The 24,914-nt window shown below is 47.5% G+C and overlaps 1 protein-coding gene across 2 annotated transcripts; it reads right to left on the bottom strand.

Moving 5' to 3' along the window:
* Nucleotides 1-440: 440 nt before the first annotated feature.
* Nucleotides 441-24,914, bottom strand: SLC16A9 (solute carrier family 16 member 9). Of its 2 annotated transcripts, XM_081329401.1 has the most exons (6): nucleotides 23,632-24,914; nucleotides 18,712-18,938; nucleotides 8,573-8,716; nucleotides 6,819-6,914; nucleotides 2,198-3,100; nucleotides 441-1,428 (listed from the first exon to the last, which is right to left on the bottom strand). In XM_081329401.1, the coding sequence occupies exons 2-6, from the start codon at nucleotides 18,905-18,907 to the stop codon at nucleotides 1,235-1,237; spliced, it is 1,533 nt and encodes a 510-aa protein (XP_081185527.1). In that variant the 5' UTR covers nucleotides 18,908-18,938; nucleotides 23,632-24,914; the 3' UTR covers nucleotides 441-1,234. The 2 variants fall into 2 exon arrangements, with proteins under 2 accessions (XP_081185527.1, XP_081185526.1); XM_081329400.1 differs by lacking the exon at nucleotides 23,632-24,914 and having other exon boundaries at nucleotides 18,712-23,572.

Genomic DNA, 24,914 nt, shown 5'->3' with positions numbered 1-24,914 from the left:
CAACCCTACTGTTATTCATAAAGAATAATAAAACCCTAGGGCTGGAAGGGACCTTGAAGGTCTTCTAGTCCAACCCCCTGCCGAAGGCAAGACTGCCATCCCGGATTTGTATATACTGCTCCTTCCTCAGCCAGCTAATTGATTTATCTGCCTGCTATTCCTTTTTTTTTCCTCTAGGAAGCCTATATAATGTTAAATGAGATAATGAACCATTTTAGAACAACCTGGTCAGATTTAAACTGAGTCCATCTTTAATATTTCAAGGAAAATTTCAAGAGTTAAGTTCTTTGGAAACTTTAGAAATGTGGTTTTTTTTTCCTTCTAATGTAATGGACTAAAGAGCCTTAAATGTCCTTGATAGAAGTTTCGCTACATTGCAATGTAGGGAAATCTTGTCTTGAATTTGTAAAATAAATAAAACCAATATTTCAGTTCTACGGTTTTGTGGTTTCTTTAATAAATTGCATTTATTCCTTGGTTTTATAGAATTCAGTTGAATAATTTGTAACAGCTCCTGATAGAATATGCAGTAACCTTTTTGCCATCCAACATCTTCATTGGTATTAAATGCTACATTCTTGTTGGGCTGTTTATTTCATAGATCATGGGATCTTTTGGCAACCCACAAGATTCCTCAGAGAAAACAGGGTCTTCAATTACTTCCATGACACTCAGAGTGATGCAGCCTCTCCCAACCAAATAGCATTAAGGTTCCTGAAGAGGGAAGCAAGTACTGTGTCAACTTGGCCAAAATTAAGTACAATGATTACATGAAAATGTGTATAAAATACATTTGTTGCACCAGAAAATACTTAGCAAAACTGTAGTACAATACAATGTGGGTGAGAGGAGGAGCCTCATTCAGGAAACTGAAATATGCTGGTTCTAGATCCAACCATTTTGCACACTTGCCACGGCTTGCACACTCAGCCTCCTGAACAGAGATAGGGAGTGGGAAGCTCGTCAAGAGAAGCTCCACCTCAAGAGCAGAGCTTCACTGCACCTTAACAATCTCTTGGTCAGTTGCCATCTGGCAGAAGCATCATTTTGCTGATTATGGGCAACGGCAAAGCAGAAGGCCCCATTGTGTTGTTGGAACTTAGCTGCAGTGGTCAGGACTTGATGTTTTGGCTCAGGGGTCCAAGTGTTTCAAAGAAGTATCAAAAGTGTCTTAAAAACCTTTATAAATAGATGCAAAAGTATACTAAAAGTATCAGTATAAAAACAGCAGCGACTATTCCATACGGTCATTTACGGTCCGGAGGCAGCTGTGGAGGAATAAGTGTTTGGGATTGGGGCCGATGGTAGGGCTTGTTCCAGGCCAACAGGGCAGCACGGCCACCAGGAGGAGAAGCCCTCCGAACAGCACACACAGGCCACTGAAGTAGAAAGCCACATCGTAAGAAGCAGTCCAGTCATAAAACCAACCTGAAAGAGAACAGAAAGAGATGCCAAAAAACAGATCCAAGCCTTCTTGTCTCACACCGTGGCATCAAAGAAGGTTTCCCCTTCCATAAAAATGTCACACCAGAGCATGATTGGTCAGGAAACTGCCAGTCAAGGATGCCAGTGCTTTGAACCCAAGCCATTGACAAGCCACAATTGCAGCCGATTGGCAGCTGTTGTATCAGAGAGGTAGAAAGGATTTATAGTACGGTACAGTAGGGACGCAATGGCTCAGTGGGTTAGGACGCTGAGCCTGTCGATCAAAAGGTCGGCAGTTTGGCGGGTCAAATCCCGAGTGCCGCGTAGCAGAGTGAGCGCCTGTTACTCGTCCCAGCTTCTGCCAACCTAGCAGTTCGAAAGCACGTAAAAATGCAAGTAGAAAAATAGGGACCACTACGGTGGGAAGGTAACAGCATTCCGTGCGCCTTTGGCGTCTAGTCATGCCAGCCACATGACCACGGAGACGTCCTCAGACAAGCGCTGGCTCTTTGGCTTTGAAACGGAGATGAGCACCGGCCCCTAGAGTCAGAAACGACTAGCACGCATGTGCGGGGGAACCTTTACCTTTACCTATGGAGCACCAACCAGGATATGGGTTTTTAAGGATACTGAGAATATAGTGCTGTACTTCTCCATTGTAACTGAATAATGCTACATCTCCACCAACAGGTTCTGTAGATGGAGGCCTTTTTTTAAAAAAAAAAAGAAGAAGAAGAGGAAGGAACGGCATCTGGCTGAAATGCCGACTTACCTACAACTGGGGGTCCAAGGCTGTTTCCAAGTCCAGCAAAAAACATCAATATGCCATAGGCGTGGGTCAGTTTCTCGATTCCCACCGTCTGGGTTGTGATGTAGGGGAAGATCGACCAGTTTCCTGCCAGGAACCCCAAAGCCCCCGAAAGGATTGCCAGAGCACTGTAGCTTTGGGCGAATGGAATTAACACCAGGGCTGCTGCCGTCAAGATCAACGTCAGGATGTAGAGATACAAAGCATTAATCCAGTCTACATCTGCCAGGATGCCCAGGGCCAGCTTGCCCACAGCAGTCATAATGCCAATGATGGAGATCAGAGGGATGGCGCAGTCCCCCTCAATGACATTTGAGCTCCTCGCCACATCCTCCATGAGCAAGGAAGGAGGGAAGCCGCCAACGTCAAAGAGGAAGATGGCAAGAAACAGGGCGAAAAAGACTTTGTTTTTAAAAAGACTCAGGGTGTCCTCCCAGTAATTTAAGTACAGGCCCCATTTCTGCATAGCCAGTTGTTTGCACAGGTACGTTTGTTCCGAGACTTTCTTTGGATAGCTCTCGGCCTCTCTTGGGGAGTCCGAGAGTAGTTGGCTATGAACCGGGAGGCCATTTGCTTGGTGGTCACTGCCCGCCCCCTGATTTTCCCCTTTCCCCTCACTCTGGCCTTTTTCAAGTATGGTGATGTGTTCCTCACGAGAGGGTTTCTCTTTTCCATCATAAATGAGGTATTGATCTGGAACCTTCTCCATCTTGGGCTTCTGGGCCACCGACAGAGGCCTCATCAGGCTGCCACAGGCTAGGATGTTTAGAGAGAGAGCGCCAATGATCAGCAGGCAGCCATCCAACCCGTACAGTTCAATCAGCTCTTTCTGTAAGGCAGCATAGATGAAAAGGCCAATGCTTGATCCTGGAAGGAGAGAAGCACATGTCAGTAGATCCGTGTCACCGTCTGCTGGGCCTTGGCTGCCAGTGTAACAAATGAAGTAAAAGTAATGTAAAAAGCTGCAGAGCAGAGCCATAACATCAAGAGGTTTCTAGAGCAAAGCCAACAGTTTTGGTTTTCAAAACTGGTGTTTCCACAGAGGCTGGAAGAAAGCAAGGACTGGACCAGATCGCCCATTCCTGGCTGAGCTCCTTCTCTGTCTCTCTCTTTTTTTTTAATTTATTTTTTTTACAAATTTTATTGATGTTCTAATATTATATTCACATATTTGAAAAGCAACGTGGTTTCTGGGTAGTAGTAACTCAATTACATACAGATATCTTTAATACAGATTTCAAATTGCTACCGTAAACATTTCCTCTTTTTCCCTTCACATATACTGTCTATTTGTAGATTTAAAGACAAGTTTTATCCTATCAATCACATAGAAAATAACTTTCTTACATATATCCATAGTTTTTAGTTTACACATATTTTGTTTTAAACATACAATCTTTTAGACAATCAATGACCTAATAAATTTTTCAATTTGAATTTCCACTAACATTTAGATTTAATGTTTGATATTTATCATTCCCAAGATTTTTAGTATACTCCCAATTCATCTAACACCATTCCTCACAAAATCTAATATTCAAAATACACATCCCGTTTACTTCTCACCCTCTATGTCAACAAGTTAAGGATACAATATGATATCCTTCCTTTTTGCTAATTTTCAGGTTTTTTTTTAAGTAGTAATCAAAATTTCTTTTTATTTCAATATTTAATACTTCCTCTCTTCCTCTTTGTATCTGCTGTCTCTTGCTTAAACTGATAATTTTTGTTTTTAACATTCCATATAGACCTATTTATTACTTTCAACAATAGGTTTTTAGCTTGTCTACATTATTCACCTTTACATGACCTTTATGCACAAATCAATATTCAGATTAGCTATTAGTATTTATACTAATGACCAAAAATTTTTCTTTATCTCAGTTCATAACAATGTCTTGTTGACATACACATCTTATCTATTTAAGTACATTCTGTTTCAGATTTCAATAAGATGGTCAAAACTCCATTCTTCTTGAGTCTTATTCTGGCTTTTTTCCTTTGCCAAATCTTCTTCCATGTCCTTGTTTTTGGGTCATCAAACCAATCTCCTTGTAATATCATGTATATTAATTGATATTGGCACAACCATCCAATCACCATTTTTTGAGAGGACTTGTGGGTCGTTTCTTTATTCTTGCATATCGACATAGTTGTTCTGAATTGTTTGTCTTCTCATCCAACTGTTCTTTTCCTAGATCCTCTAGTTCCTTCTGAGCTGTATAAAAAAACCTTTCCCTTTTTCTAAGTTGTCAATGTCTTTTCTGGATTTTCAAATATCAATATTTGTTTAATAGTAGATTCTTCTGTCATCGTACTTGAATGTTTCATTTTTTCTATTGCATTTTGTATAGATGATTTTTTAGTTGTGGTCAAAGTTTGGGCTTTCATACCTGGGCTGCCTTCTTGTTCCTTCACATAGCCTCTTAGTATTTCCTTGGTTGTGGTAAGAATTTGGATTAGTGTTTTCAACATAGCGAGAGTTTGTTGATCTTCCTCCATAAATAAATTTTGTTCCTGGTCTTCCATACTGGTATTTTAAGCTAAAGGCTTTACACTTAGAAAATCTAAAAGAGAGATTTTTTTTTCCTAGGTAGGGAACACAAAGCCTTTCACAGCTGTTGTTTCAAAGTTCTCAAGGTTATGTATCTTATCTATTTCCCTGGACAGTCAGCCAGGCCCCTTTTAAAGTTTCCCTTTGAGTCCCAAAGTTCTCTTAATCTTTTCAGTTTTTCTTTCTTTTTTCATAAGAAAGAATCCACATTTCCAACAGAAGTAGACAATGAACAATAGGAAATAAAAAATCTTTCAATCCACATGCTTTGAGAAATAAAGTTCCAATTGGGATTCAGTTATTTTTTTCAACGTTTAAAATGCCCCTAGGTATTTAGTCGCAGCTCTTTCTGGAGGGAGGGCAAAAGTTCCCCTTCCCTCACCTCAGGGGGGAAAATGCTTAGCAGCTTAAGCAGGTACAGAAAGTAATTAGGGTGTAAAAGAGGTAGATCTCACCCAGTCTCTTCTGCGCTGCTTTAAGAGTTGCCTGGTGGAAAATGTGACTTCAGCTGTTCACAGCCTATGGACAAGCCATAATGGCTGGACCTTTCGTCTGCTGGTTTGGAGGGATCACCAGGTCTAACAGGAAAGTTGCAGCTCTCCCGTGATCCAGCGAGCTCCCCTCCTTGCTGGTCACCTCTTCAGGGTGGCTTTCAGCCCCTTTCAGGGGCCCCAAGCGATGTACGTAAAACTGGACAAGGGAGAGAGAGCAAGTCTCCCAGCCGTCCACAGCGGCTGCGTAACAAACCGGAAGTCCTGTCTCTCTTTTTTAAATTATCCTATCAAAATCTAGCTAGAAAAGTGGCAAAAGCTATGGGAGAGAAGTTACAAATTAACAATGTCAACTTCGTATAAACAAAACTTATATAAAATGTTTTATAGATGGCAATTGCCACCAGCAAGATTAGCAAAAATGTTTAAAAATATGTCAGATAGATGCCGGAAATGTAAGCACAACTCAGGCACGTACTATCACATTTGATGGACCTGTGGCAAAGCAAAGGCTTATTGGAAAAAGATACATGCTTGGTTAGAAAAAATACTAGGTAAGCATGTTGATTTTAAACCTGAACTTTTCTTACTAGGTATAATGCCTGAAAAGATTAACAAACAAAGTCTATATTTGATTCTACATGTCACCACAGCAGCGAGAATGATCTTTGCGCAATACTGGAAGAATGAAAGGCTACCACCAGAGGAAGAAATAACCAGAAAAAATATTAGAATGCGGAGACATGGATAGATTAACTATGGGACTGAAAGATAAAGAAGATACAGATTACTACCAAACTTGGGATTTATTTTATTGTTGGCTAGAATGAAGGATTAGGAATTGAATATGTACTAGCATAGCTGAGCCCAGACAGCTCGTTGGTTGAAAAATTATTTATTTATTTATTTATTTATTTATTTATTTATTTATTTATTTATTTATTTATTTATTTATTATATTTTTATACCGCCCTTCTCCCGAAGGACTCAGGGCGGTGTACAGGGCAATAAATATAAAAACAGAATACAAAAGTTAAAAAACGATTAAATATAATGCCCAAATTTAAAACAATAGTTAAAAACATATTAAAACCCCTGCCCTAACCCATCAAACCAGGTCGGATTGCTCAAATAAATACGTTTTTAGATCGCGCCGGAAGGAGCGAAGGTCGGGGGCCATCCGGAGCTCAACCGGCAAGCGGTTCCAAAGGTCTGGCGCGCCCACAGAGAACGCCCTCCCCCTGGGCGTTAAATTAATGCAAATTAACATATGTATGTAAAAGAAAATCAATAAAAAGTTTATAAAAAACAAAAAACAAAAAAAAAACACAAAATCTAGCTCATTCAAAGGAGCGGCAGAGTCTTCATGATAAAATTATGGAAGTGGAGGAATAACCTGAAACGGATTTAGAAGTAATGTTTAACTGTGCGCTAAATGCAAAATCCCACTTTTGGCGTTTGGAAGACAGAATCGCCGTCAACCAAAGTAGTGTGTCAGTTCATTCCCGCCCAGGGACCAATGCCAGCTACACAAACCTACCTGTCGAAATGAGGCCGAGTGCCAGCCCTCTACGTTTGTCGAAGTATTGGCACGTGATTGTGACGGTGGCCGTGTACAATAAGCCACATCCAAGTCCTAAAGGCATAGAAAAGTTTATGTGCATATAATCAGTGCTCCAGTTACTCTCGACTAATTTGATCAATTTCACTTGGTCAATTTTGGGAAATTATCGACCTCCGAGATAAAAATGTGTTAATTCTTACATATTTTGATTAGATGAATTGGCTGGTTGGCTAAAGTTTTCAAGATATTTCACAACAAAGATTTATACACAGGCGAGTATATTTGTCTACCAGGGAGGGAGGCGTCTAATGATCATGATGCCTAGTAACATCTCGACAAAGTACGGTAGAACAATGAAAATGGTACCACATGGCGGCCAAAGATTATTGCCTAACTGTAATTTATTGTTCTTTTATTGCAAGGCACATTTGTCTTGATCAGATCTACGCATCATATAGTTACATCTGGTGGCTTGTGAAAGTATCATTGCCTAACATTTTCAAGAAACAGTTGCGTGGTATTTTCCCCCAGAAGCCAAGAAGCCTCAAAACTGTGTAAGCAATGCAGATATCTTCTGCTACAGTTGTGGCGAGGTTACATTTGCATCTCAAAAGTGCAGTATGATGGTAGTGGTAAAAAAAGGGCGTACCACCTATATTTTGGGTGCAAAATAAGGGATCAGACAAGAGTTGGGTGCCTCATTATTGTTGCATTACATGTGCAACTTACCTGTGTCATTGGCTAAACAAGAAGAAAAAGTCCATGCCTTTTGAAGTCCCAATGGTGTGGAGGGAACCTACCAATCATAGTAGCGACTGCTATTTTTGCATGGTTTTCCCCAATTGCAAAAGGGATCTCAAGAAAGAAGAAGTGGACCGTGGAATAGCCAAACATTCCATCTGCACTGCGTCCTGTTCCCCATGGTGAGGACTTGCCAATGTCAGATCCACCAGCATCCTACTCTCTACACTCAGATGATGAGAAAGACGATGAGCAGGATGCAGGTGATCCTGGGCCATCTATGTCAGCAGGCCTAAACTTTAGCCCACCGTATGCACCTCCTGAACCACATCTGATTTCACAGAGTGAACTATATGACCTGGTCAGGGATTTGGAATAGCCAAAGAGTAAGGCAAGAGCTACTGGGCTCCAGATTACAACAGTGGAACTTCTTGCAGAGTGAAAAAGCATGAAAATGTTAGATAAAAAAACCAATAAATGAATGGAATGTTATGTTTTATTGGTATCAATAAAAAGATAAATTTATAATGATTGGCGTGGCACCATTCTCATTGCTACATCACATTTTGTAGAAAACTTGTAGAGCATAATCGCACATTCCCCCCCTCGTAATTTTGAATTATTCTGATGCAATTTCCAAGCTGTATCTTAGAAACTGGAGCCAATTAAAACTCAGGACTTAATTTTCCTTTATTAGTCACCCAATTCTGGTAAAATTTAGTTACTTTCATTTCTGGGGCTTTCTCCTTATACACCAATGAAAGGATACAGGCAACTTATTCTGGAGGCTGCATTTGTTCACCTGAATATCAGGCAAATTCTGGAGCTCCACGAGTCTCTTGGAAATTCAGCCACCCACTAGGGAAGATTACAGCCCAGATTTAAAGTCCAGGTTTAAACTCCACCTTCTAGAAGATGCCTTTAACTCCTGAGCATTTGATTCCCTTGCTATCTGGTGGGGCCAAAGAGGACCTTGTGAATTTTCTTACCAACAATAATTCCATAAGAACAAAAAAGGAAGTAGATATTGGGTGCAAAGCTGCTCATCATAAGGCCTCCTGCAACCATGAAGCTACTGAAGATGGTCACTGGCCGTGCGCCGAAAGCGGAGACACAGGTGCTGCAGATGGGACCTTCATGAGAACAATCGGGGGATGGGGGGGAGAAAAACACAGGAACAATCTTATTTTGAATTATTAAAAGGAGTTGATTGACCTCTCTTAAATCCAAAAAGAAAGGCTCTAGCTCAAGATGTTCTAATGCTTATTTCACCATTTTTACACCAGGAAAGAGAAAGTTCTACCACCAACTAAGCCTCTGAGAACCACATCGAAGTTGTGGTGGGCAGCACCATGCCAGAGCATGCCCAGCCCCCTCCCCTCTTTGTCACAGATCAGCAAGGATGTTGCCTTAAAGGGAGTTACCTGGCTAATGCTCAGGTACCTGGGTATAAATAAGATTGTCCTTTATGGGCTTAACCAATAAACCCATCACACAATAGATACAGTAGAAGCTAGTTCCTCCCACAAAAACATCAATGTACTTTTTCTTCCCATCAAGGGTTTAGATAAACTCCTGTTTGCACCATCCAATGTCCTATGTGCCTACACAGGGATCAGTACAACTGAGGGCCATAAGGTTGATTTCCAATTCAGAGGACTGTAGACTTCTTAAATTGAACCGACCACGTGAGGAGAGGGCATGATTTAATTTGCAACGCTACAATTTCCTGAAAAAGGGCAATAATGCCTTCTCCCCCAACTGTCCCCCTCCTCTCAATGGATTTGTGGTATCTTTAGTTATCCTTCCCCACCGCTTTGCATGACCTTTTGGAGAGAAGGTTAAATCAGCCAGAATTGACTGAAACAGAAATAAGGAGGTAGAGACTCTTTCAAGGAAACTCAACAAAGAACTGGTGAGAATATAGATGAAAAATGAGATCTGGGAACCAGTGACCAGTTTTAAGCCTATTAGACGTTTCGGTTTTCGGTCACGTGTAGCATTTTAATTTAAACAAACTCAAGACTGATGGTAATTCATAAAATAGAGAGCCACTAAGTAAGCCACTAAGTAAGCCACGGGGTGGCTCAGTGGGTTAGGACGCTGAGCTTGTCAATCAGAAGGTCGGCAGTTTGGCGGGTCGAATCCCGAGTGCCACGTAGCAGAGTGAGCGCCTGTTACTGGTCCCAGCTTCTGCCAGCCTAGCAGTTCGAAAGCACGTGAAAAATGCAAGTAGAAAAATAGGGACCACTACGGTGGGAAGGTAACAGCGTTCTGTGCGCCTTTGGCGTCTAGTTATGCCGGCCACATGACCACGGAGACGTCCTCGGACAAGCGCTGGCTCTTCGGCTTTGAAACGGAGATGAGCACTGGCCCCTAGAGTCGGAAACGACTAGCACGCATGTGCGGGGGAACTTTTACCTTTACCTAAGTAAGTCTTTGCAGTTTTGTGCCATCAACACTGCTTTTCATGACTTGGCACCAGAAGCTGAAGGCTAGACAAGCTTCACCACTCTTCCAAAGACAAACATCTAGAATTGCTCATGGGTTGCTCTGCTCATCACAGATTATGCTTTCCCATTAAAGGATTTTGTAACAGGGAAGTCAAGTGGGGCAGGATGCTGAGTGAGGTGGGCAGGAGTACCAGTGGTGTGCCCAGGCCCTCCGGGGCCCATCAGCTTGGGACGGGCAAGCAGGAGAAGTTGAACAAGGGCTGTCTTCCCACCTGTTCTGAACCAGCCCTCTTCTCACAACCCCTAATTAAAAGAAGAGTCTGGAAAGCGTCCAAGGCTAAAAGGCTTCTGCCAAGATTTAATTACGCAGTTAACAAAAACACAAGAGCTTGTCTTCTCAAGCGGAAAAGTTGCTTTCAGCAACCAGCCCCTCCCCAAACACTTCTTTTATAGAGAGCTCAGGGCGTGGTCTCCCTGTGCCTCCTCCCGAGGAGTCCCATAGTCTTTCTTTGTTTGTCCCTGCTCGTCTGCCTCCTGCGTCGGGCGTCCTTGAACAGGGCCAGCTGTGGGTCATCATCCTCCGCACTCTCGGGCTCACACAGCTGAGAAGAGGTCCCCGGCTGAGGACTCTGCAAAGCCTCCAAATCATCATCAGCCGGTTCGTTTCCCTCCTCCCCCACATCTGAGTCCTCCGATACATCGGAGCCGGCTGTCAGACCCACAGGCTGGCCCTGAGTCACAACACTATCCCGCACCGCAGGGCCCTTCCCCCGGGTCTGCCGATCCGGATGCGGTCGGGATGGGAACTGTTCGTGAAAAGCAGTCACCAACGCAGGGGCATGAACGGCGGTCGCGTCTTCCCATGTGAAGTCCTCCGGCCCGTACCCTTTCCACTCGATCAGGTACTGGAAGCGACCTTTCAGCCAGCGGGAATCCCTGATGCTGGCGACCTCGTACTCGGGGGTGCTGCCTCCATCACGAGTTCCTGATGGTGGAGGTTCCGCCTGGCGAAGTGGACAGGCCGGTCGTTCGGGGACCAGCAAGGACCGATGGAAGACCGGGTGCACGCGCAGGGAACGTGGCAGAGTTAAACGATAGGCGACCGGGTTGATGACGGCCTCGACTGGGAACGGTCCAAGGTAACGGTGGTCCAGCTTCCTCGCCGGCCGAGTGGATGGCAGGTTCCTGGTGGACAGCCAGACCCGATCCCCCACCGATAGTGGAGGCGTATCCCTTCTCGACCGATCGGCGAACCTCTTGTAGTCGGCCTTGGCCTTCTCCAGCTGCCGTCGCACCAACCGATGGATCGCCTGTAACTCCGCCATGAATTCGTTCGCTGCCGGCTCCGGTGAGTCCACGGGAGAAAGGGGGAAAAACCGGGGGTGATAACCCACGTTGGCCAAGAACGGTGTCATCTGCGTGGAGGTGTGCTGCGAGTTGTTAAAGGCAAACTCGGCTATGGCCAAGTAGTCCACCCAATTGTCCTGCTGCAGGTTAACGTAGCAGCGCAGATACTGCTCTAAAATGCCGATGACCTTCTCGGTACCCCCGTCGGTCTGAGGATGATGCGCGGACGAGAGGCAAACCTTAATGTCCAACGCCCGCATCAACTCCTGCCAGAAGCGGGCTGTAAACTGGGCCCCCCTATCGGAGACGACCCTATCGGGAAGGCCGTGCAGCCGGAACACCTGTTGGATGAACATGCGACTAGTGGCGCGAGCTGACGGTAAGCCGCGACAGGGGATGAAGTGCGCCATCTTGGTCAACATGTCCACCACCACAAACACTGTCGTGAAGCCGGAGGATGGGGGTAGATCCGTCAGAAAGTCCATGGACACAGCCCCCCAGGGTCTCTTGGGCGTTGGCAAAGGCTGCAGTAAACCAGGCGGGGCCCCTGTCGCTGACTTGGCCTGCCTGCATGGGACGCAGGAGGTGACATAAGACTGGACATCGTGTCGGACTCGGGGCCACCAGAAAGTACGGGAGACCAGGTTCAGAGTCTTGAACAGGCCAAAATGCCCCGCAGCCGGGTTATCATGACATTGGCTGAGGACGAGTCCCCTGAGTGGCCCTCCTGGAACATAGAGCCGGTCACGATAATACAGGAGTCCATCCGTGACCGACCAAGGCGAATCTGGCCCCACCTCTTCCTTCCGCTGAGCCACCCACGCCTCCTGCTGCTGCGCCTCCCAGATCCGAGCCCGTATGTCCACCGGCTCCCGCACCGCAGCAAAAGACTCGACGGGGATCACGGTCCTGGGCGGAAGCTTGTCTTCCACTCGGGTGTACTCGGGCTTCCTGGACAGAGCATCCGCTCTCTGGTTGTGCCCGCTTGGTATGTACCGCACCCGGAAGTCAAACCTCACAAAGAAGAGGGACCACCGGATCTGGCGTTGGTTCAAATTCCGAGCGGTCTGCAGGCTTTCCAGATTCTTGTGGTCCGTCCGGACCTCGATTTGATGCCGCGCCCCCTCCAGATGATGCCTCCAAGCCTCGAACGCCGCCTTGATGGCCAGCAACTCCTTCTCCCAGATGGTATAGTTGCGCTCCGAGGGATTCAATTTCCGAGAGTGATACGCGCAAGGGAAATGGGTACCGTTGGGCATCGCTGCTTGGAGTAACACGGCCCCAATGGCAATGTCGGAGGCGTCCGCCTCCACGACAAACGGCCGTTGCGGGTCAGGATGCTTCAAGATGGGCTCCTTCATGAAGGCGTCCTTCAAAGCTTGGAACGCCTGTTGTTCGGGGGCGTTCCACTGGAACCGAGTCTTCTTCTGCAGGAGCCGGGTGAGGGGGGCTGTCAAGGCAGCAAAGCCAGGGATGAATGTCCGATAGTAGTTGGCAAATCCAAGAAGTCGCTGAACATCCTTCACGCGACGCGGGGGTTGCCAACTCTGCAACGACTCAACTTTACTTGGATCCATGGCGATGCCCTCAGGAGAAATGCGGTGGCCCAAGAAATCAATGGTCACCTGGTAGAACTGGCACTTCTCCAACTTGGCAAACAGCCGATGTTTCCGGAGGCGCTGCAGGACCTGACGGAGATGCTGATGATGCGCTTCACGCGACGGGGAGTAAATCAGGATGTCGTCCAGGTAAATCACAACAAACTGGTCCAACAGATCCCGAAAGATGTCGTTCATAAAATGCTGAAACACAGCGGGGGCGTTGGTCAGGCCAAACGGCATCACCGTGTACTCGAAATGTCCATAGCGAGTACCAAACGCCGTCTTCCACTCATCACCCGGCCGAACCCTGACGAGGTTGTAAGCTCCACGCAGGTCCAGTTTCGTGAAGATCTTAGCCTCCCGGAGTCGGTCCAAGAGCTCGGGGATGAGGGGCAGCGGGTAGCGGTTACGCACCGTGATGGCATTGAGTTTCCGGTAGTCACAGCAAAGCCGTAACTCGCCCGACTTCTTTTTGACGAAGAGCACGGGCGCAGACACTGGCGAGGACGAGGGCCGGATGAAACCACGAGCCAAGTTCTTTGTCAGGAAGTCCCGCAATGCAGCCAACTCGGGCTCCGACATGGAGTACAAACGCCCCACTGGGAGAGGCGCATCAGGGACTAGGTCAATGGAGCAGTCGTAGGGCCTGTGCGGGGGTAATTGGTCCGCCTCTGACTCGCTGAACACGTCAGCAAAGTCGGACAGTACGGGAGGCAAGGAAACCCCTGAGGAACCCTCCACCTGGCCGGCACAGATATGGCGGGTGTGGTCCACGCACTGCAAACTTGGGAAGGTGACCAAGTTCTGAGACCAATAGATCTGTGGATCATGCGCCCGGAGCCACGCCAGTCCCAAGACCACGGGGAAGTGCAGATCCGAAGTGACGTAAAACTGAATGGCCTCCACATGGGTACTGATGGCCATACACACGGGTTGCGTGGCGGCCGTGATAGGCCCGGACAGGAGCACTCGACCATCGATGGTCTCCACAAGCATGGGCGGATCCACCGGACACTGGGGAACAGCCCATTTGGCCACAAAGGCCGAATCCATAAAGTTAGTGGTAGCCCCAGAGTCAATTAAGGCATGGACCGGAATCCCCTCTGGCTTGCCAGGAAGGATCAGTCGTGCCTCCAAAATCAAATGCCGTGGAGGTTCACAGGCACCGTCGGAACGGCGTCGCTCGGCGTGATCGTTGTGGGTCGCCCGATCTTTCACACCGTCTAGATCGGGCTCGGGCCGTTTCCCGATAGCAAAGCAGGGGACTTTCTCGGGGCAGGCTTGGTCACTGACGCCCGCTGACGCTTCTTCGGGCAAGAAGCAGCCAAATGTCCAGGGTCCCCACAGTAAAAACACAACCCCTCCGATCGTCGTCTGTCCATTTCCGTCACCGATAGACGGGACCTGGCGGCACCCAGCTCCATTGGCTCCTCCCTCTGGACTGGGGGCTCACGCACAACAGGGGCGGCAGGGGTCTGTGGGGTGGCACGGCGACTCTTACGCTGCTGCAGCCGGGCATCGATCCGCAGACAAAGATGGATCAGCCCATTCAGGTCTGAGGGAATGTCCACGCGGGCCAGCTCATCCAACATCTCCTCTGACAAGCCATCCTGAAAGGCATCCACGAGCGCAGCCTCATTCCAGGCGGAATCCTGGCTAAGCAGCCGGAAATCGCTGATATAGGCCTGTAGGGGGCGCAGACCCTGCCTCAAAGCTTTCAGACGTCGGGTGGCGGTCTGCGCCTTAATCGGGTCCTCGTACATGAGGCGCATATGGTCACAAAACCCCCCAAAGTTATCCAACAAAGGGCTAGGCTGTGCCAACAGAGGCGTGCCCCAACGAGCTGCATCTCCCGACAGAAGGCTCAACACGAATCCCACCTTATCTCGGTCAGTGGGGAAATCAGCTGCTCTCACGCTGATATAAAGCTGGCATTGTCCCAGGAAGGCAGGAAACAGTTCTGGTTTACCAGCAAATTTATCCGGCATAGCTATCTGACATTTCCTCCTGGGTGGGGGGGCAGCATGTACCTGAGCCTGCAGTTGTGCCACCTGAGTGGCCAGCAAGGTGAGTTGCTGGTTGAGCTGGGCATTCTCGGCAAGAAGCTGCTCCATCGTAGTATTAAGGGGTGGGTGGCTGAAAGCAAACTGTTCTGAACCAGCCCTCTTCTCACAACCCCTAATTAAAAGAAGAGTCTGGAAAGCGTCCAAGGCTAAAAGGCTTCTGCCAAGATTTAATTACGCAGTTAACAAAAACACAAGAGCTTGTCTTCTCAAGCGGAAAAGTTGCTTTCAGCAACCAGCCCCTCCCCAAACACTTCTTTTATAGAGAGCTCAGGGCGTGGTCTCCCTGTGCCTCCTCCCGAGGAGTCCCATAGTCTTTCTTTGTTTGTCCCTGCTCGTCTGCCTCCTGCGTCGGGCGTCCTTGAACAGGGCCAGCTGTGGGTCATCATCCTCCGCACTCTCGGGCTCACACAGCTGAGAAGAGGTCCCCGGCTGAGGACTCTGCAAAGCCTCCAAATCATCATCAGCCGGTTCGTTTCCCTCCTCCCCCACATCTGAGTCCTCCGATACATCGGAGCCGGCTGTCGGACCCACAGGCTGGCCCTGAGTCACAACACCACCTTTGCTCTTTCAAGCAATGCTGTCTGTGTCTGCTGACTTTGGAGGACAGATGTTGCAGATGTCTTCAGGTTTCCCAAACCTGCAAAGCCAATTTGTCCAGGAATGCAGGCGATGTCCATGCACGATGAGGCAGAGGCAGTCCAAAAAATGCAGCACCAGGAGAACTCCAAGGAAGAACTTTCCCTTGCTAAAAATGGAGTCCCTTCATGCACCCCTTGGTCCTCTTGCCTTAACCTGAGGCTCAGATGAGTTCAGTTCTGGGAGTTGAAGTCCCAGTGACTGAAAGTTGCCAAGGTTCGGGAGCCTTGCTCTAGGGCCCCGCGATCTTCCCAGGGGAAGCATCTCTTGGGGACTTAAAACCCCAATTCCCAGCCTTTCTCTACCAAGTCCACCAAAGAATCGGAAGGCAAGACAAGGAGCAACGGATGGAAACTAACCAAGGGGAGAAGCAACCTAGAACTAAGGAGAAATTTCCTGACAGTGAGAACAATGAACCAGTGGAATGGCTTGGCTTCAGAAGTTATGGGTGTTCCAACGCTGGAGGTTTTTAAGAAGAGAGCAGACAGTCATTTGTCTGAAGTGGTATAGGGTTTCCTGCCTGAGCAGGGGTAGGACTAGAAGACCTCCATGGTCCCTTCCATGGTCCCTTCCAAGAGTTATTCTGTGGGGTCCAGGCAGCTTCCTTCCTCTCTCAACGTTTTACAAGCAACAAAAGCTAGTTTTCTTTTGATATTCACACTTATCTCTGCCACTCATGGGGATGGTCTATTTCCATTCCTCACTCACTTCTTCTTCTCCCCCACCTGTTCTTCTTGCTTTTTCTATTCCTCCTTGCTTGCAAGGCCTGCGAAACCTACAGACTTCCAGTGCATTCATGTTTCCGCTTTTAAATCTATTTTTACCACAAAGCAGTTAGAGAAGGGTCAGCGACCATCTCCTTTGTTGTGACTCACACATTTATCCAAAAAGCCTTTGTATTTTTTTAACATCTTTAAGGTATGAAAAGTCATTGTGCTCCCATTATAAAAAAAAACCAAGGTCAAAATCCTTTTTTTTTTAGATACCAGAGAAGTTATTATCACCTCTAATGAGCACTGTCAAAAAATCACCTCTTATCAACCTTACCCTGCATTAAGGAAATTTGCATACAGATACAATTCTGCCAGATCATTTATTCAGTCTCTTATTACTCAACTCTGTTCTGCAAATAGAGAAGCAATTATTGCTTCTCCTGTAATCTGCATCTGTATATTTCTACTTTTTTTAGACTGCAAAGTTTTAAAAGCCTTTTCCTTCAATGCTTCTCACACAGGTATGTAAGCTTGGCTTAAATACATTATCATCACCATCGCTACCTTTTTTTTAATAAAACAAAAAGAGAAAGTAGTTTACAATAATTAAAGTAATATTTAAAGGCAATAGAAAACAAAAATCCCATATTAATCCCCGTACTCTCCAATCCCTTTACAAATGTCTGACCTACAGAATTTTAGAGCAAGATTTTGGAGATAAAAACAGATGCTTTTTTATGGGCCATGTTGGTTTTTTTCACATTTTATAGTTCTTTGTCCTTCCACTGAACTGAGCCAGGTTAATGCAGACATACTGGAGAGTCAACAGCTTACAAAAACCTAACTCTGCGAATGGCAACTTCTATTTTAATTCTTTCTAAAATTAGTGCCATTTATTCTGCTTGTGGTGAATACACAGAACTGAACTATCTAATTTGCGAAATCCTGGCCTTCAATTTTCCCTATACCAAAGATGCCGTGTGTGCAAATATTGCATTTCTAGAGATTCCCTATTTCTCGCATCGCCTAATAAGTAAAGTTAGAGACTTGCCAAGATACCGTAGCTGTTTCTACCATTAGAATGGAAATCTATATTCATATTTCAATCCTAACTGCAGGAAAGGGGCAGCAATCTTTCACCATCTGTGCTTCAGAGATTAGGTTGTTGTTGTTAGTTGCAAAGTCGTGTCCAACCCATCACGACCCTATGGACAACGTTCCTCCAGGCCTTCCTGTCCTCTACCATCTTCTGGAGTCCATTTAAGCTCACGCCTACTGCTTCAGTGACTCCATCCAGCCACCTCGTTCTCTGTCGTCCCCTTCTTCTCTTGCCCTCAACCTTTCCCAGCATTAGGCTCTTCTCCAGTGAGTCCTTCCTTCTCATTAGGTGGCCAAAGGATTTGAGTTTTAGCTTCAGGATCTGGCCTTCTAAAGAGGAGTCAGAGTTGATCTCCTCTAGGACTGACCGGTTTGATCGCCTTGCAGTCCAAGGGACTCGCAGGAGTCTTCTCCAGCACCAGAGTTCAAAGGCCTCAATTCTTTGGCGCTCAGCCTTTCTTATGGTCCAACTTTCACTGCCATACATTGCAACTGGGAAGACCACAGCCTTGACTATACACACTTTTGTTGACAGGGTGATGTCTCTGCTTTTTAGTATGCTGTCTAGATTTGCCATGGCTTTTCTCCCGAGGAACAAGCGTCTTTTAATTTCTTGGCTACAGTCCCCATCTGCAGTGATCTTGGAGCCCAGGAAAATAAAATCTGTCACTACCTCCATTTCTTCCCCATCTATTTGCCAGGAATTGAGAGGGCCAGATGCCATGATCTTGGTTTTCTTAATGTTAAGTTTCAACCCAGGTTTTGCACTCTCCTTCTTCACTCGCAACAAGAGGCTCTTCAGTTCCTCTTCACTTGGACAGAGATTAGGAGAAAAGCACAAAGCGAAAGCCACAACATTTGTCTTATTCTTGACTACCTGCTAAGCTGGAAATGGAAAGCAACTTCCCACGGAAACCATCGCCACCATGTTTTCTCGAACTAAGTACAACAACATGACCCCAGTAGATTATCTGAAGGGAAAAAAAAACCAGGCTGATGGGGGCAGATGGCAAATAAATGGCTACTCTCAAACTCCTTGTAATAAAGTTTGCTGTTTTGCAGCTGTATGTCATTTGGCAGTGAAGTGCCCTTGCTGGAACTGATCTTCCCACTGAACCCCCTCCTCAGTGGAGTTTCATTTCTTTAAAGCAAAGCTCTTCTAAAGAAACACAAAGGTTAGATATTTCCTGTCTTTTTTTGCAAGGAAGACTTACTTGCGAGCAGGCCCACTCCACTGGCCAGCGACCCGACCCAGGCGGTCTTTCCTTTCCCTTCTCCAAAGAGGTCCAGCCATTCCACATAGAGCACCCCAACCGCCAAGGGAGACCCATAGCACAAGAACTGGGTGAAAAAGGAGCTGAGGACTATCACCCAGCCCCAGCCGCCATTGGGCGATTTCTGGAACACCATTTTCCGGCGGGATCCGAGGGGTCCACAAGCCCTGCAGGAAAAAAGACAAACAAGTGGGAGGAAAAAGGGACACAGCTGCCCTAATGCTGAGCACGCACGGAAGGCCATCATGAATCTGAGCTCAAGGATGAGGAGAGAAGAATGACACAAGTCCTTGGGAAGCTGTGCCAAGGCAAACGGCCAGCAACATCTGGTTTCCATCCAACTGCTCTCGAAAGCTGCATTCGGCCCAAATATTTTCTCTCACGGCCACTGGCTGAACCGTGGTCTGTCCAAGCTGTGACTTTGAGGTCCTCTGGACAAGCAGCTAATTGGAACAGCCCTAAGTATGATGCCACAGAACTGCCTCTTCCTGCCTCGCTGTTCAATGAACTGGAACAGTGATGGCGAACCTTTTAGAGACCGAGTGCCCAAACTGCAACCCAAAACCCACTTACGCATCATTGAGTGCTGGGTGGGCGTGGCCCATTGGGTGGGCGTGGCTGCGGTGGTAACGGCAGACTGGGTGGAACTAAAAAGTTCAATCAATCAATTCCAACTTTGCGAGAACCTTTTTTTTTGCCGCGAGAAGTTGAAATTGATTGATTGATTGAACCTTTTTTTTTTTGCACACGGCGGCAGAAGCCTAAAGCGAAAAGGTTTTATAAAACCCAGCTGAAGGCCTAGGACTGGGGCGACGGTGCGCGTGGCCGTGGAGAGGGTTCTGCGTGCCACCTGTGGCACGCGTGCCATAGCTTCGCCACCACAGAACTAGAAGCTGTGGGGCCGCCTGGCTTTTGTAGCTTCCATGCAGGTTGCTGAGCGGGCTTTGGGGCTCGGACATCTCCCCTCCTCGGCTGCCAATGTGAAGATTTGGACAGCTAGAAGGACCAACAGTGGCGCTTCTTGCAGACGAGGCTTCCATCTGCAGGAGAAAAGTGGCTTTTGGGAGCACCATTTCTGGGAAAAGGGCAAGACTCCTGCTTGCCACCGTCTGCTCCTTGTCCACCGCTTAAGCCAGGGAGACGGTTCTATCTATTTCTCTGTGAAATGCTGCACCCTAGAAAACAGAAGAGACGGCTCTTGAATATCTCTGCAGCTAATCTCGATTCAGGGATGTGTGGGCACTGAAGTGGGCCACGTCCAGGAAGACTTTACCCTTTTGACCCCACAGCTTTTGCCAAGTCTTGTTGCCCAGAGCACCTTCCCTTCCTCACTCCCAGATCCTGGCCTTCGTGAGGCAGCTAACTAGAAATTAACAGACCTTCTAGGGGAGACCGATGCAAATTCTTGAAATGTGTCAAAACTCTAAGCTGCTCCTCCTTAAGGGAGCCAGTCCTTACTGTCCATTTGGTGAACGGAATACATTCCTGGAGAAGGACTTTGGATTGCTGTTTAACTTAAAACCGAGTTAATCTGGCTGCTAGGTAGAAATAAATTGTCCTGCCACTCCTGTCCTTACGGCAAGCCTTAATGTCCCCATCAAAAATCTCAACCTTCTAATTTTCAACAATCCAAGCTAGTTTCTTCCCAAAATTTCCTCTCTGGCTCAATAATTCCTCCACACACCTGCTTGACCTGGTCGCTTCTTTTCAGAGAGGTGATGCAGGTAGATAAGCCTGTTCTACACCTCCTCAGCCCTGGGGCAAATTTTCCTTCCTGCTTATTGCAGCTATTATACCTGGAAATCTAGATGGTAATGGGAAGAAAAAGGAGCTCTCCCTAAACATCTATGACATTTAGCACGGAGAAAGTAAAAATACTTAAAAGCTGACCTTTTATTCACTAAAATATTATGTTGCTCCAATTAGCTAAAGCACAGAGGAGCAATCAACACGTTAGGACACATCACCAAGTCAGAATGTTTTCCTCCTTCCATCCACACATGTGGGAAAGGACCTAAAATGCAAGCGTAGCTTCACCACCCCATATTCTGGCCTGCTTTCTTCTCGAGTTGCTCCACTGAAACATCTGGGCCCAGAAGTGCAGAGACAGGGGGAAAGCACAAAGGAATCCTAAAGATGCCTGAGGAACCTCAAGAGGGCTGAGATGCTTCTTCAGAAGGCCCAAAGGGACTTCTGGCAGCCTTGGGTGTCATGTTGCACCCACCTGCAGCTGCCTCTGTTCCCACGATTGTGTGGCTGCCTCAGCAACTGCAGTGGAATCCCAAAGAGGACCGCTTTGGCTTGAGAACTTGCCATCCTGCGTGCGCCAAAGGCCCTTTTGGCCTTGACTGCATTTGAGCTGCAGCACCAGAAAGAGGCATTTGGTGAAGGACAGTCTGCTCATCAAGCCCTCCCTGTAACTATTGCCTGAAGACACCTCAGTCTACTTCCTCAGTCTACTTCAGTCTCACATGCAGATGAACACAACAGCTGCCTTGAGCCGGGAAGAATCTCGTTTCCATCTCCAATCGTATCGAGAGGAGTTATGACTCAAGAGTTGAACTGATGTGCTCTTGGTTGTCCAAGTTTTGTTCTTTCTTGCAGATGTTTCATTGCCCGGTTAGGTAACACCATTCACAAATGTTTATGTTGCAGATTTAAGGCTCTGGGCAATGTGCTTCCTCCTGTCCTCAAGACTGCCTCCTTCTTAACTGATAGAACATTTTGTGTGTACATAGACAGAGGTGGAGGGACAGCAGTGTTTTCAGGACAGGGTTGCTGCAGTCCCTCCCTCCTCTGACTGAAAATTATCCACCCCGCTCAGTGCTTCCTGCCTAATTAGCTATTCAAAGCTCTCATTCAGGTTTCTGCTCAGCACATCAGTGGAATTCCTTCTCATTCAACACTTCCCCAACACAATGTTTACATCCTAAGATTTTTCTTGTTTTTACTCTTTCTTTCTTTCTTTTCTTTCTTTCTTTCTTTCTTTCTTTCTTTCTTTCTTTCTTTCTTTCTTTCTTTCTTTCTTTCTTTCTTTCTTTCTTTCCTTCTCTCTCTCTCTCTCTCTTTCTTTCTTTCTTTTTTTCTTTCTTTCCCAGGAATAGGACAACTTGCCACAGCAAACTTGTTGTGGCCAACTCGCCATGGACAACTCACCACGGACAACTAGCCACAAGACAACTCATGCAGAACTTTTTAACAATTCTATTTAATTATTTAAAATAAATAAAAAAAATATTTTGTTTTCAGTTACATTCCATTCTGTCCCTTCTTTTGCATCCTTTCTTTAATGATTCTATTCCACCATTTCTTTCTTATTACTGTAACTTTTGTCCAGCAATGAGTTGTCCTGTGACGAGTTGGCCATGGCAAGTTGGCCATGGTGAATTGTCATAAACCGATCCCTTCCTTTCCTCTTTTTTTCTTTTCTTTTCTTTTCTTTTCTTTTCTTTTCTTTTCTTTTCTTTTCTTTTCTTTTCTTTTCTTTCTTCTTTTCCCCGCTAAGACTGCTGCCAAGATAAAAAAAGCATCCTTCCCTGACAAGCATGGTCTCCTTCAGACTTTTGGTAACTATGTTTTTGCAAGAGATCATCCTATACTTTAAACTTTCAAACTTCCGCCTATCTGAGTCTTTCAGGAACTGAAATTCAATCCTTTTGAACCCGTGAATGTTTGTCCTCTGCAAGAGGACCCTGCTTGCCCCCCCTCCCCCAGATATGAACCACCGGGGTTGGGGGGATCCTCACTTTTCAAAGCAGGGGCTTTGAAAGGTGCCCAAATCCAGGCAAAGGTTGACCTCGGTGAGGTCCACTCTTGAATTTATTTTCACAACCCTGCCCTGATGCTAAACCCAATTAACTGGCTCCCATGCTTTTGCTTGTCGGTTTAGTCCTGGGGGAGCGTTTGGGGGGTGTTTTTCTACTGAAAGCATTCCAGCATCTAAACTGAGAAGGAGGAAGGATACACGTTAAACATGACAGTCCCCCCCCCACACTCTGTCCAAAACAGCTGCTTGGAAAGCACTGCATTATTCCAGGATCTCTGCACCGAACCGCAGGCTGCCAGGAGACAGGGGAAGTCTCCCTCGTGACGTGCCCTGTGGATGTGTTCGCACGGAGTGTGAAACCACAAAACAGGCTCTCCAAACCCCAAGGTTCATGTCACATGCCGAGTTCTACACCAGCAGACAAGATGTGGGATTTGGCGTGTTCTGCAAGCGCGAATTCTCCGCCCGGGCGCTGTGAATAACGGATGCACCTTGGACAGGTGAGACTGGACAAGGTCCTCCTTTCCGTCCGCCAGGAGGGAGCCTCTTCTCTTGCCGGGGGGGATGATGGGCGAAGAGGCTGGTAGAACATTTTGTGGTAGAAAAGAAGCTTCGGAGGAGGAGGAGGAGGAGGAGAAGGAGGAGGAGGACGAGGAGAAGCGTCTTCTCCAGAGATGGGACCGGCCCGAAGAGCAAACTCCCTCCAACCTGAAGCGCGTTTACTCAGAAGCAAGCCTACCTGGAGCCCCAGCAGCTGTTATCCCCATCAGCCTTCCCGGCCTCCCTGGTCAACGCCTCGGACTACAAAGCCCACGCTTGCCCGCCTGCCGGTCACGGCTGGCGCGCATCAAGCCGGGAACGCGCCCGCCTCCCTCCGCCCCGTTAAGCGGCGAGCCCGTTTCCCCCGGCAGCCGGCCGGCTCTCTTCGCCACTCGGGAAAAGCTGCGCTTGGCTCTCCATCCCCCACCGCCGCCCGGCCGCCTCTGCCTCTCGGGGTTCCCGGCGGCAGAGACAGAGACGCAGGCGGGCAGGCAGCCTTGCTGGCCCCCCTTCCCTTCCCTTCCCTTCCCTTCCCTCCGCTCCGTTCCCTTTACCTGCCTGGCCGCGCTCGCCCGGGGCCCGACCTGCCCGGTGTGCTCTGCCTGGCCCAGCCCTCCGGCCCTGCCGAGCCGGGCTGCCGAGCGTCCGCGCGGCTCCCTTCCTGCCGCCTTGTTGCAGCGGAGGAGCCGCCGGCCGGCAGGCAGGCAGGCAGCCGGTCCAAACTGGTTGGAACCGACGACAGGGCGGCGAGGCGCTTTCGGGAAGGGAAGGCGGCGGCATCGCGGAGGCTCGGGCTGAGCTGCTCCGCCCGCCCGCCCGCCTGCCGGGCCCAGGGCCGGATCCTTCGCCCGCCCGCCCACCCCCGCCAAGATCCGCCTTGCGCGCAGCCTCGTCTGGGCTGTAGCCTTAGCCCCGGAGCCGCGCATCCCTCGCCGCCACCCTTGGCGCCTGGCAGTTAGCTAGCTCCCTTGGCCCGGAGGCGCAGCTGGACCCCCTTTGCCCCGATCCCGGCAAAGTCGGGACCAGCCCAGGGCCCGACGAAATGAATCCCTGGGGGAAATTTGGAAGGCTGGGTTATTTATTTATTTTATTTTATTTTATTTTATTTTATTTTATTTTATTTTATTTTATTTTATTTTATTTTATTATTTTATTTTATTTTATTTTATTTTATTTTATTTTATTTTATTTTATTTTATTTTATTTATTTATTTATTTATTTATTTATTTGATTTATATACCGCCCTTCTCCCGAAGGACTCAGGGCGGTGTACAGGGCAATAAAAATAAGAATACAGGATACAAGATTTAAAGTTAAATGATTGTGCCCAATGTAGTAAGTTAGTTAAAAACAATGATTAAAACCCCAAACCCATCAGACCAGGCCGGCTTGTTCGAATAGATAAGTTTTTAGATCACACCGGAAGGAGCGAAGGTCGGGGGCCATCCGTAGTTCAGCCGGTAAGCGGTTCCAAAGGACTGGCGCGCCCACCGAGAACGCCCTCCCCCTGGGGGTCACCAGTCGACATTCTGTGACCGGTGGTACCCTGAGGAGGACCTCTCTGTGGGAGCGTACAGGACGGAGGGAAGTTGACACCGGCAGTAGGTGCTCCCGTAGGTAATCCGGACCCATGCCATGTAGGGCTTAAGGGCGACCATCTGTCTCTTGGGATTCCCAAGGAGACAGCCCCATGGCTGAGTAAGGAATTGATGCCACCCCAGGGCTTTTTTTGTCATAGAACGCTCAGAACGGAGTTCCGGCACCTTTTTTTTTTATAGAACCTTGTAGGGTAGGCAAGGCGGGTTGTATGACATGTGTGAGTTCTGGCACCTTTTT

Source organism: Vipera berus (genome assembly GCF_964194415.1).
Source record: "Vipera berus genome assembly, chromosome: 5".
In the NCBI taxonomy this organism is placed as follows: domain Eukaryota; kingdom Metazoa; phylum Chordata; class Lepidosauria; order Squamata; family Viperidae; genus Vipera; species Vipera berus.
The sequence above is the reverse complement of the archived record's forward strand: the minus strand, read 5'-3'. Positions and strand labels throughout refer to the sequence as shown.